Here is a 13,337-nt window from a genome sequence, read left to right as displayed (position 1 = left end):
CACTGCACTCCAGCCTGGGTGACAGACTGAGACTCCATAAAAAACAAAACAAAACAAAACACCAAAATAAACACTTTTTTTTTTCTGGGTTCATAAGACTAAGGAAGCCCACTCAAATTTCTCCAGTTGTCCATCTTACCCCCTCGGCACTCAGCTAACTGTGGGTAATTGAGATGTCACAGAAGGACCCAGTGAGCGGTGTCTGCAGGCCTGGGATGCCAAAGAGTATGACTTCTTCCAGGGGATGACATGGTGCCTGCTGACCTCTGAGCAGGCTGGAGCCTGCCACAGCCAGAATTATTATGGGGTCTAGGAAGATACCTTCCCAGCAGAAGCCATGGGCTGAGCAGGTGTAGGATAATTCACTGTTTAGGAAAATAGATGGTCATTTTCTACATGTGATGCCATGGTACTATTTCTTCAAAGGAAATATGATCTCAAACAGCAACACAGAAAACAAACAGAGGGGAACTGGGTCTTTGGGCCTCCCGGGCTGTCTTCATGGGCCCCGTGGGGTTCCCAAGGCCGTGCCAGGGAGCCTTCTTTGAGAGCAGCCCTGGGCAGACCAGGGCCCAATGTGGCCTGAGGCCTCTGTGCGGTTGGCTGCCTTTCCTGGTCATTAATCGCTACTAAGTGTCATTACCACTAATAAAATTAACCGACTTGATACTGGACTCTCTGAGCCATCAATCTCAGGGTCCATTAGATGAAATTTAAAAAACAGATGCCTCTAGGGTGGGGCCTGGGGATTTGCATTCCACCGAGCTCCCAACAACGCTGGCCATGCAGAGCTGGGCACTGTTTGAGACCCACTGCCCCCTCCAGGGTCTCTTCCCCTGGGCATTGTGGACATCGTGGTGGGGTGAGGCCGTTCTGGAAACTGCAGGGTGCTGGGCAGCATCCCTGGCCTCCACCCACTCCATGCCAGAAACACCAAAAACAAAAACAAACAAACCAACCAACAAAAACCAGATGCCTGTTGAATGAGTAGAGGGGTTTGCTGGGTCTGGCTCCCAAGTGCAGCCTAGGGAATTCTGGCACTCCTCAGATGTCAGAGGTCAGAATCAAGGATGATGCCTTTAGTTAGACAAACCAACTCTGACCCTTCACCCCACACTTTAGGGGAGTCCCAGACAAGAACATAGCTTGGGCAGGGTGCAGTGGCTCACACCTGTAATTCCAGCACTCTCGGAGGCTGAGGCGGGTGGGTCACTTGAAGTCAGGAGTTCAAAACCAGCCTGGCTAACATGGTGAAACCCCGTCTCTACTAAAAATATGAAAATTAGCCTGGCATGGTGGTGCACACCTGTAGTCCCAGCTACTTGGGAGGCTGAGGAAGGAGAATTGCTTGAACCCAGGAAGTAGAGGTTACAGTGAGCTGAGATCACGCCACTGCACTCCAGTCTGGACCACACAGCAAGACTGTCTCAAAAAATAATAATCATGTTATATATCATGTCATATCATATGACATATAATGTAGCTATAATGATGTAATAATCATAGCTATTATTCTTTTTTTTTTTTTTTTAGACGGAGTCTCGCTCTGTCGCCCAGGCTGGAGTGCAGTGGCCGGATCTCAGCTCACTGCAAGCTCCGCCTCCCGGGTTTATGCCATTCTCCTGCCTCAGCCTCCCGAGTAGCTGGGACTACAGGTGCCCGCCACCTCGCCCGGCTAGTTTTTTGTATTTTTTAGTAGAGACGGGGTTTCACCGTGTTAGCCAGGATGGTCTCGATCTCCTGACCTCATGATCCGCCCGCCTCGGCCTCCCAAAGTTCTGGGATTACAGGCTTGAGCCACCGCGCCCAGCTGGCTATTATTCTTAAAATGGCATATGAGGCAGGTCTTGAAGGATATGCAGCTTCATTGGCCAAAATTTCCATTACTCCCTGCTCGCTCCCCCCTCTGTCAATCAGCTGCTACCAGAGAGGTCCAGTTTCTGAAACACAGGAATTGTGTGAGCAAAAGTCGCTGCTCACACCAGCCCTCAGTGTGAGGAGGAGGACATTTGAGGGCAAGGTAGCTGCAGCCCCCAAGCTGCCCTCCACACTGGAAGCCAGTCAAGGCGTGGCCTCCTCAGCTGGAGTTGACATCTAGTTCTGCTCTGGACCTGCCAAGGGTCAAACTCTGAGGGTTTCCTGCCAGGCTGCAGGGAGGGGTTTGGGTGTAGACCTGGTGGACTGGAAAATTACCCATTTGCCCCCAGATTAATGATTAACGGGTCCCTGCCCTCACCCTGTCTGGGAGAGGAGCCCAGGGCCAGGCTGGCCAGGGGGAGCCCGATAGCATCTGTCTCTGCTCGGAGGTTTCGGAGATATGCTCCATGGTGGGCTGACTGCACCTGATGGGTGTGGAATCTACGGGTGATTTCTGAGGGCACCTGGGGCCTGGCCAGGCCACATACCCTCCAGTGAGGCTTCTAACTTCTGGGGCATACAGAGAGGGTGTGGCATCCATTCAGACATCCTGATTAAGGCAGGTGGCTCCAAACAGGAGAGCTGTGACCTTGGCTCAGAGGAACGTGGGCTTCTCTGACCACTCCTGGCTTGACCACAGGACTTACCTTGGCCAGTGGCACATAAGCAACAGTGGCAAGTGCCACATCCAAGCAGGAGCTCTAAGAGCCATTGCCTGCTTCCACCTTTGCTTTTTTTTTTTTTTTTTTTTCTTTTTTGAGATAGGGTCTTGCTCTGTTGCCCAGGCTGGAGTGCAGTGATGCGATCTCAGCTCACTGCAGCCTCCACCTCCCAGGATCAAGCTATCCTTCCACCTCAGCCTCCCAAGTAGCCGAGACTACAGGCTTGTGCCACCATGCCCACCTTATTTTTCTATTTTTAGTAGAGACAGGGTTTTGCTGTCGCCCAGGCTGCTCTCAAACTCCCGGACTCAAGCGATCCACCTGCTCGGCCTCCCAAAGTGTGGGATTACAGACGCGAGCCACTGTACCCAGCCCACCTTTGATCTTTTACTGGCTATGAGGCCAGGATGTCCCAGAACGGGGTTACTTCTTTGGGGCTGGGTCCTGGAATGATGTATATTCCACCCACACTGGGGGCGCCAGGGTATAGGACAGCAAACATTTTGAACCAGCAGAGCCATCTCACAGAGAGCTTCTGGGAAGAGGGAAGGTGAACTCTAATTCGAATTCCCACCCTGCTCCTGATCTGTTGTATGACCAGGCCAGTTACTGCCTCCTCATAAATCCTTCGTTTCCTCATCTGGACAAAGGGGAGACTCTGCTTGGCTAGAGAGGAAAGCATCTTGCAAAATGAGAGAAGTTTGGGAAGCTCCAGCTAGTAGGAAGTTAGGCCTGCATGTCCCAGGCACTGTGCTTAGTCCATGTCATATAATCCTCCCAGCAACCCTAGGAGGTAGAGAAGATTATGCTGCCCAGTTTCCAGAAGGGAAAAAACCAAGGTGTCAAGATTGCATAGCCAGAATGTCAGCCTTAGAATTGGGCAGCTTGGCTCCAGAATTGATGAACTTTCAATCCAGGAGAACAAGAAGTCTGGGATTGATGGCCTGACGGGAATTCAGCTCCTTCACCTTCATCTAGCCATCCATCAGTCCATCAGTCCTTCCTTCCTTCCTTCCTTCCTTCCTTCCTTCCTTCCTTCCTTCCTTCCTTCCTTCCTTCCCTTCTCTTTCCTTCCATCCCCTTGTCTCTCCAGGCATCTATTTGTTCCAGGCACCGAGTGGTCGGATGGTTGAAGATCTATCTGGGAATTACGGAAACATGTTAGATTGGTATGGCATTACTTGGGCAGCAGCATAATGTAAGGGAGAGAGGGATGTCAGGGGACCTTGGCTGGGTGTCCGCTCGATGTCCACATCCCCTCTGCCTGCCCCCTCTTAGGAATGTGGCTCTCCTGGCCAGGCAGTCAGCAGTACTCTGTGCATCGTTTCCCAGACTTCCCAGATCACAAAAGCTGCCCAGGGACTGTGGTAAATATACAGATTCCCAGGCCCAGTTCCAAACCAACAGACCCAGAATTGCCCAGCATGGATCCTGGGAAAGCATATTTTAAATAAGCACCCCAGATGATTTTTCTAACTGGGCCAGTTTGGGAAATAGGGTGGATAAGAAGAGCAGAGACTGGAATCTGGAAAACAGGATTAAAGTCCTGCAGCAACCCTTGTTACGTGAACCTTGGTTTCCTGTAAAATGGGGACGGGACCTCCAGGGGGTCAACCTGCCACCCAGAAGGGCAGTAAATGAAGCCCCTGAGGAGGCCCCTTCCCTTCACTTGCCCGTCACCACCATCCCCAAGGCTCACCCGTCTCCCTCCTCTCGCTCTCTCTAGCCTGACCGGGCGGGAGGTCCTGACGCCCTTCCCAGGACTGGGCACTGCAGCGGCCCCGGCACAGGGCGGGGCCCACCTGAAGCAGTGCGACCTGCTGAAGCTGTCCCGGCGGCAGAAGCAGCTCTGCCGGAGGGAGCCTGGCCTGGCTGAGACCCTGCGGGACGCTGCGCACCTCGGCCTGCTTGAGTGCCAGTTCCAGTTCCGGCATGAGCGCTGGAACTGTAGCCTGGAGGGCAGGACGGGCCTGCTCAAGAGAGGTGGGGAGGAGGGCCAGGGGAGGAGGAGGGCTGGGGGAAGAAGGCTTCAGGGAGGAGGAGGCTGGGAGAGGTTGCCCTTTCCTTTTTCCTGGCTCCTGTGTCCAGGCCACACTGCCCTTCCTGCCCTAGCACAGTCCCAAATGAGAAGAGTCCTGGGAGTTAATGAGGGACAGTTGAAGGCCAGGTGTGGCCCAGCCTCAGGTTTGGGGGAGCAGAGGAGCAAGGAAGATCCAAGAGAGAAGGAGACACAAGCCTATTCCTGGAGGAGCCCACAGATGAGATGGGGGTCCCCCAGTTGTCTCCCTCTGCCACACACACACACACACACACACACACACACACACACACACACAGAGGCACAAAACAAGGCACATGAAGACGTGAGGATGGGCGGCAGCTGGTTCCAGGCCCGATGACACGAGCCAGGCCATGCATTTGTTCACTCCTTTATCTGTCCCTTTGTTCATCACATCCATCGATCCATCAGTCCCTCCTTCCCTTCCACTCCCATTCTACCTCCCTCCCACCTCCACCCACCCACTAAGCATCTGTGGAGGCTCATAGTGAGCCAGGCACTGTGCCAGATTCTGAACAAGACCCCAGCTGCCCTCGGGAACCATGCAGTCTGGAAGGGAGAACACAGATCACCATGTGACTCCCTCGCCAAGGGGAAAGGACTTTTGAAGGGGAAGGACGAGGGAATGTGGCTTGAGGACACAGCTCTGGGTGGGTCTCCCTGTCAATTGCCCCTTAAACTCTGACTGCAAGTTGCCATTATAAATGGAACTTCCAGGCTGGGTACAGTGGCTTGTGCCTCTAATCCCAGCACTTTGGGAGGCTGAGGCGGGTGGATCACTTGAGGTCAGGAGTTCAAGACCAGTCTGGCCAATATGGTGAAACCCCGTCTCTACTAAAAATACAAACATTTAAAAACTGCAGTTGGCTGGTTGCTGTGACTCACACCTGTAATCCCAGCACTTTGGGAGGCCAAGGTCAGGAGTTTGTAACCAGCCTGGTCAAAATGGTGAAACCCCATCTGTACCAAAATACAAAAATTAGCTGGCATGGTGGCAGGTGCCTGTAATCCCAGCTACTCGGGAGGCTGAGGCAGGAGAATTGCTTGACCTGGGAGGTGGAGGTTGCAGTGAGCCAAGATCGCACCACTGTACTCCAGCCTGGGAGACAGAACGAGACTCTGTCTCAAAAAAAAAAAAAAAAAAGCAGTGATGCTGTACAGGGCAGCCATGCCCCTCCTAGGCCAGCTGCTCTCCACGGTCTGCAGCCAAGCTAATAGCCTCTCTCTGTGTCTCTTGTGGGATGTCACCAGCACCCAGATGCACTGGAGGGCAGGTAGGAAGTAGTGAGCCGGTGGGAGGCCAGCTTTGGGCCACACCCAGCAGAGAGGAGAGCAGTGGTCCCAGAGTGGGTGGGATGGTCAGTCTGGGGCAAGTCAGCCAGGAGACTCAAGGTCACTCTGTCATTGGGCCCATTCCACAGTGGGTAGCAGAGAATGACATTTGAGAACCATCATGCCTCACAGGAAGCCCCCAGGGCTTATCTCAGGGGCCTCAGACATAGACTGGTCCAAATGGTCACACGCTGACTCAGAGTCAAAATGGCAAGTTTAGCCCCAACTGTGCCTGCACCAGTTTTCTGAGTAGCTTCTCTTTGCATCTCAGTGTTCTGAGAGGTGGAGGCCGTAGCCCCTGGCCTGCCGCCCTCTGGAAATCTGGGCACATACTCCATAGTGAATTTGTAAGTTCCATTTATTTATTTATTTATAAATTTTTAAATTTTTTTTGACATAAGGTCTCCCTCTGTCACCCAGGCTGGAGTGCAATGGCACAATCTCAGCTCACTGCAGCCTCCACCTTCCAGGTTCAAGTGATTCTTCTGCATCAGCCTCCTGAGTAGCTGGGAGTATAGGCATGTGCCACCATGCCCAGCTGATTTTTGTATTTTTAGTGGAGACGGGGTTTCACCATATTGGCCAGACTGGTCTTGAACTCCTGACCTCAAATGATCTGCCCGCCTTGGCCTCCTAAAGTGCTGGGATTAGAGGCACGAGCCACTGCGCCCAGCCTGGAAGTTCCATTTAAATGGCAACTTGCAGTCAGAATTTAAGGGGCAGTTGACAGAGAGACCCACCCGGAGCTGTGTCTTCAAGCCACATTCCCTTGTCCTGCCCATCATGGCACTGCCACCACCGCCTCCTGCCCTCAGAGGGCAGCAGGCAGCCTCTAAGCTTTCTCCTTCCCTCTCTTCCCCCTTTCCTCCCTCCCTATATCCCTGGGTGCCCGATCCAGGCTTCAAAGAGACAGCTTTCCTGTATGCGGTGTCCTCTGCCGCCCTAACCCACACCCTGGCCCGGGCCTGCAGCGCTGGGCGCATGGAGCGCTGCACCTGTGATGACTCTCCGGGGCTGGAGAGCCGGCAGGCCTGGCAGTGGGGCGTGTGTGGTGACAACCTCAAGTACAGCACCAAGTTTCTGAGCAACTTCCTGGGGTCCAAGAGAGGAAACAAGGACCTGCGGGCACGGGCAGACGCCCACAACACCCACGTGGGCATCAAGGTGAGCATGTCCCTGGCTGCCCACAGTGCCTTCCCACCAGGGTGCAGAGCCAGGGAGCAAGGCTTGAAGAAGGCCAGCACCCCACCCCCCAAAACAGATGAAGAGCCATGAACTTCATGAAGGCAGGATGAACTTCACGTCTTCAACCAACATTCCCTTGGCATCTACTCTGGGCCATGACTGGGTGCCAGGAACACAGCGGAAATAGGGAAGGGTCATGAGTGTCATCGGTGGGAGCAGTGGTCAGCAGTGGGAACCAGGCTTAGGACTAGGTCTTGGTGAAGCAGGGAGATGTTTGGAGAGGGGTCTCCATTCTAAGGACCGGGCCTTCCTGGAGGTCCTAGAAGCCAACATTGTTTGATAACCTCCATCTAGAGCAACCTCGCTCCTCCTCCATTTTATGGGTGGGAAGATAGAAGTGGCCCAGAGAAGGGAAGGGGCTGAGGTACACAGTAGTGGGAGGCCTGGAGGGTGAAAAGTATCTTGGTCTATTGAGGGGAGGAGGCTGGGAGATGCCAGTGCTTTAGCTGTTTACGAGATTAAGTTCTGAGTTGTCATCACTGAGTTGTGAACCAGGACTGCTGTGTTCAATCACTGAGTTGGTGTGAACCAGGGCTGCTGTGTTCAATCACTGAGTTGGTGTGAACCAGGGCCGCTGTGTTCAGTCACTGAGTTGGTGTGAACTGGGGCCACTGTGTTCAATCACTGAGTTGGTGTGAACCGGGGCCGCTGTGTTCAGTCACTGAGTTGGTGTGAACTGGGGCCACTGTGTTCAATCACTGAGTTGGTATGAAATGGGGCCGCTGTGTTCAGTCACTGAGTTGGTGTGAACCAGGACCACTATGTTTAATCACTGAGTTGGTGTGAACTGGGGCCACTGTGTTCAAGCACTGAGTTGGTGTGAACTGGCGCTGCTGTGTTCAGTCACTGAGTTGGTGTGAACCTAGGCCACTGTGTTCAAGCACTGAGTTGGTGTGAACTGGGACTGCTGTGTTCAATCACTGAGTTGGTGTGAACCGGGGCCACTGTGTTCAGTCACTCAGTTGGTGTGAACTGGGGCTGCTGTGTTCAGTTGCATAAATGGTCTATTCTACAAGAACTCCAGGCCAAGGGGAGGAGCTGGGACTGAGACCTGGCCCACTCTGTTGTCACCAAGGCATGCACATTGGCACAGTACAGGGCTGTCTCTGCCAAGGGGAAGGGAGTCTTTTACTATTAATAGTTTGCACGAAGGTGCCTCATGGCTAGCTTGGGTTCTCTCTTTCCCCCTCATGGGAACCTTCCTCTGTCTCTTTCCCATTCTCCTGCCGCTGCCTTGCTGGGGTTGGTGCTCTAGGGGCAGGCTCTGGCTGCTGGGCCCAGGCCTCTGACCACACCTCTTTTCTGCCTCCCCCCACAGGCTGTGAAGAGTGGCCTCAGGACGACGTGTAAGTGCCACGGCGTGTCAGGCTCCTGTGCCGTGCGCACCTGCTGGAAGCAGCTCTCCCCATTCCGTGAGACGGGCCAGGTGCTGAAACTGCGCTATGACTCGGCTGTCAAGGTGTCCAGTGCCACCAATGAGGCCTTGGGCCGCCTAGAGCTGTGGGCCCCTTCCAGGCAGGGCAGCCCCACCAAAGGCCTGGCCCCAAGGTCTGGGGACCTGGTCTACATGGAGGACTCGCCCAGCTTCTGTCGACCCAGCAAGTACTCGCCTGGCACGGCAGGTAGGGTGTGCTCCCGGGAGGCCAGCTGCAGCAGCCTGTGCTGCGGGCGGGGCTATGACACCCAGAGCCGCCTGGTGGCCTTCTCCTGCCACTGCCAGGTGCAGTGGTGCTGCTACGTGGAGTGCCAGCAATGTGTGCAGGAGGAGCTTGTGTACACCTGCAAGCACTAGGCCTACTGCCCAGCAAGCCAGTCTGGCACTGCCAGGACCTCCCGTGGCACCCTTCCAGCTGCCCAGCCGGCCTGCTGGGCAGGCAGTCATCACATACGTGCATAAACCGGCATGTGTGCCAATGCACACAAGTGTGCCGCTCACCACCATTCCTTGGCCAGCCTTTTGCCTCCCTTGATACTCAACAAAGAGAAGCAAAGCCTCATCCCTGAACCCAAGCGTCTCCAACCTTGTTGAGGACTTGGAGAGGAGGGCAGAGTGAGAAAGATGTGGAGGGAAATAAGGGAGACCAAGAGCACACCAGGACTGAAGTTTTGGAGGGGAGAGAGGGGCTATTCCATCTTGCTTCCTGGGATGAATGGCTTGGAGCCAGCATGTTCTTGGAAGGTGAACTGCTGGGCTGGGAATGCCAAGGCAGGCAGTGCCAGCTGGAAGTGAAGGTGGGATCCTGGCTGGGATGGGCCAGTTGGGTCCTGTGGCCCCACTCAGGTGCAGTGAGCTCCAGGTGTCACACACCTCCACCACTCCCCTGGTTTTGCTGTGCCAGAGATGGGGAGAAAGCCCAAGCAGTAGAAGCCATCCATTCAGAGAAAGGAGAGCTTTCTGCGCTTGAGTGAACCCAAGTGAGATCTGTGTCCTGGAGCCCTGTGTCCTTGTTTTGGCTTTTCAAATATGCCTCGCCTGAGGCCTTATTCTTGTCTTGAGAGCTGGGTTATGCACACTCACCCAGATGTGCTCAAAATGACCACCAGTGCAGGTAAGGCAGGTGGGAGAATCAGTCACCAAGGCGGGACTCAGTGAGTGACCTGAGGTTGAACAGGGAGACAGCGGCCCCTCCCTGTGTTCCTTCCTGGTCAAAGGAATCTTTACTCCCAACCCAGAGGAGGAGGGCGACAGCTTCCTGGTGCCTGGCAGTGACGTGGCACGCTCAGTTTCTCAGCTGGCTCTTGAGACAGCTTTGGTGACTTCCTGTGGCTGGGGCCTGCCTGGTCTGTGATGCCGCCACACCAGCTGAGTTCACAATACTGAAGACCAGCAGGCTCAGGAGCTATGACTTGAAGTTACATTTCTATTCTTGCGGCTGCTCATTTAATTGAGGCTTTTGCCCTGGCTGGGGTTATAGGTGCTTGAGTCCTTGCTAAGCCTGGCTCCTGGGTAGCCTCCTTCAGTGCCTAATGGCCTCTCACTCGGCCCTCACTTTGGCTCTTACTTGAGGAGACGTGACTTTGATCATTTCCTCAGATCCTGTGGACATTTTCAGCAACACCTGCCAAGGCCCTCTGTGAGAGGAGGAGAGACTGGCACCTCCGCACAGGCACACATGGATGCACAGCCCCTGAACCAAACTGGGGGTTCCCGTTGCACACGCCTCTCTGGTTCAGGATGAAGACCTTGCAGGGGTCACCTTGCTGGAGGCGTTGTACTTCCCCAGAGTGGGGCCCGATGCCAGCCAGGAGGAAGTGACTTCTTTCGGGAAGCCCTTGGCCACTTTGCTGGCCCTGCCACGCCCCTCTGTCAGCTTCCTTTCTCCCTAAACCTAGAATTGCTGACCCTTCACCGACACAGGAAACTTCAGAATCAGCTGAATGCTCAGAAACCTCTCCTGTGCCAGCTCCAGGACAAAGGCCCACACCCTGGGCCCCGGCCAACTCCCTGAGACCTCCAAGGGCGAGGAGGAGCTGCCCAGTCTCCAGTGGATCAGGGCAGTCTGGTGGATGCTGGAAGGATTTTCGACTGCAGAGGCTCAGCCGAGAAGCCAAACTGACCTGCGCCCCTCTCGTTAAAATGACGTTGCTGACCCAAGCACCTGGCCCACACCTTGGCAGACGGAAAACGGGGAGAGGGCTGGTTCTCTTGTTTCTTCCGCTTTCCCACAGCATGGAGAGACTTTCTCTGCCTTCCCAATGCATCTTGCTCCTCTGAGACCCCAACTCTGCCTCCACCCAGGCTCGGTGCTGGGCATAAGGCAGCAGGGACCTCACTGGCAGAACAGGGGGCCTGGGAGCAACTTGGGGGCCAGAGCACCCTGATCCACCAACACGCCACCCACATTCTGACTTCATGACTGGCAGTGCCAGGGTCACGGGAGGGCAAAGGGCAGGCTCTAAGGCATCTAGGCAGTGGCTGGCTGCTGACATGGACACCCCAAGTCAATGGCACAGTGCAGGTTCTGAGGGCTCCTTGGCTTGTGGGGTCTTCTCTGTCTGTCTCTCTCCCTCTCTTCTTCCTTGCTCTCATCCCTTTCTTTTCCAGTTACCCCTAAAGACCCACCTCGGCCCTCTTGGGGCCCCTGGGGACTAGAGTGACCACTGACCCCTCATTCTACAGCTTTAAGGGAAATGCTCACAGGGTATTTTTGTCTACCTCAAATATATAGTTTTTAGAGCAAAGGAGAATAATTTATGTAGCTAAGATATATGAGAAAGTATTTATATTATTTATATAGTTGCTATATTTCATGGACAGCACAGGTGGGGTTTGTGTGTTTTCCCAGAAACCCTCTGGGGAGATACAGCCTGACCTGACTGGGTCCACCACTGAGCAGGAGGCCAGGTGGCCGGGAAGGAGGTCGAGCCTGTATCCCATGACTGGGTCTGTCTCAGAGCTGGTGAGCACATGTCCCCTCTGTGACGAGCCCTGGTGGGCTCCATCCAGACCCTCCTTGTGATGTTTTTATAGATTTTCTGCTCTTCTGGGTCCAGGCTCCCTTCTTCTGCTCTGGCAAAAGTGTCTTGCTCATAATAATAATGACAACTAGAATGCCCACACCTGGCATTTGTAAAGCACTTTGCTGTTCAGAAACAAAAACTTTTACCCCTCTCATCTCACTTGATGTCTCCGTTATCTCTGTGAGGTAGGTGGGGCCACATTACCGTGGCCATTTTGTAGATGAGGCCCAGAGACGGAGAGCTGTGCTCAAAGTCACAATGAAGAGACTTGTTCAGTGATTATTTACGGAACGTCTCCATAGACCAGGCGCTGTGGGCTGACTTCTCCGAGCCCAGGAGTCCCAAAGCCTGGATACCACTGTGAGTCCAAGAACTCAGGGAAGCAGTTCCTTCCCGGGCTGTGATCCCGGCCTTTCGGATCTGGATGGCATGTTGGCACTTCCTCCAAGTGGAGTCCCATGTCTCAGGGGCTGAGGCTGCCTGAGAAGGCTGGAGAGACCGGAACCCCACGGAGGCCACTCCAAGGGGTCCTTCTGCCCACATCGCCCATGAAGGTTGGGCTACACCACCGGGCCCCTCCCAACCTACAGATGAAATTTGTGTGCTCTCATTTGTGTTTTGCTTGTAAAAATTCATTGCTTTCCACTGGATTTCTGGCTACTTTAGCAAAAGTCAGCTGCACTGGCAGACTGGGCCTGCATTTCCTCCTGGCCACAGGCAGCTAGGGCGAGGGAGCCTGTTAGACAGGATGCCCTGAGTGCCCCATCGCTCATGGATGCTCCTGCCTGCCTCTCAAGAGCACATAGTCCTGTCCCCTGGTCTAGATAAGCCCAGCTTTCCTGGTACCCTTCATCCCCTGGCAGACAGACGGCCCTGTGCCAACCCTGGAGATTACTTGCTTTTGAACCTTTCCTTTCTCAAAAACCATGAACTTCCAATGCTTTTTGTCTCAGGACACTTTAGAATAACAATGGAAACCATCACTTATTGAGCGCCCCGTATGTCCATTTATTCAACCAACGATTATTTAAGGATCTCTTATTGAGTGCCAGGCAGCATCCCGGGTGCTTGGTACAGCAAGGAACAGGACCAAGTCTCTGCCTCATGGGGCTGACATCCTAGTGGGTGAGAAAGACAATAAACCAATAAATGACATGCCAGTTATTTGCATTGACTTTGTCTCAATTTATTGCAATAACTTTGCACACTGGACATGTTCCCTGTAATGGAGAAGGAAATGGAGGTTGTGAGATGAGAAGCCTCCTCATTGCAACTGGCAGGCAGTGGGGCCAGGATTGGAACACAGATCTCCCAGCCTCCAAAGTATGGGATTTTTCCTCTGTACACTGGTATAGGTCGGGCAGGGATGGATCGCCCCATTTTATGGATGCTGGGTAAACTGAGGCCTAGAGGAAGGAAGTAACCCATCCTGGATTACACACCAACTCAGACCAGAGCCTGGGTCCTTCCTGGAGGTGATAAGCGTTTCCGGAGCCCTCATGCTATGGCAAGCAGCGTGGGTCAGGGTGGGGTGGGATGAAGCCAAGCAGGGGCCTTCAGGGACCTACAGTCTAACAGGAGAAATGAGAAGCACAGCCATGCAGTGGTTTGGGTCATTTACACATGAACCCTGTGTCCCATTTCTGGCCACAGTGCCTTCC

General features: G+C 54.0%; 1 protein-coding gene across 1 annotated transcript in view; it reads left to right on the top strand.

Annotated features, from left to right (window-relative positions):
* Window positions 1-12,840, top strand: part of WNT9B (Wnt family member 9B) — a 30,751-nt gene extending 17,911 nt beyond the window's left edge. The window contains exons 2-4 of the mRNA XM_045375884.3: window positions 4,306-4,562; window positions 6,869-7,134; window positions 8,534-12,840. Of these exons, the coding sequence (XP_045231819.1) occupies window positions 4,306-4,562; window positions 6,869-7,134; window positions 8,534-9,007 (997 nt within the window). The 3' untranslated portion in view covers window positions 9,008-12,840. The remainder of the gene's footprint in view (window positions 1-4,305; window positions 4,563-6,868; window positions 7,135-8,533) is intronic.
* The last annotated feature ends 497 nt before the right edge of the window (window positions 12,841-13,337 follow it).

The sequence above is a fragment of the Macaca fascicularis genome, chromosome 16 (assembly GCF_037993035.2).
Source record: "Macaca fascicularis isolate 582-1 chromosome 16, T2T-MFA8v1.1".
NCBI classification, from domain to species: Eukaryota; Metazoa; Chordata; class Mammalia; order Primates; family Cercopithecidae; genus Macaca; species Macaca fascicularis.
This window is presented reverse-complemented; position numbering and strand designations above follow the sequence as displayed.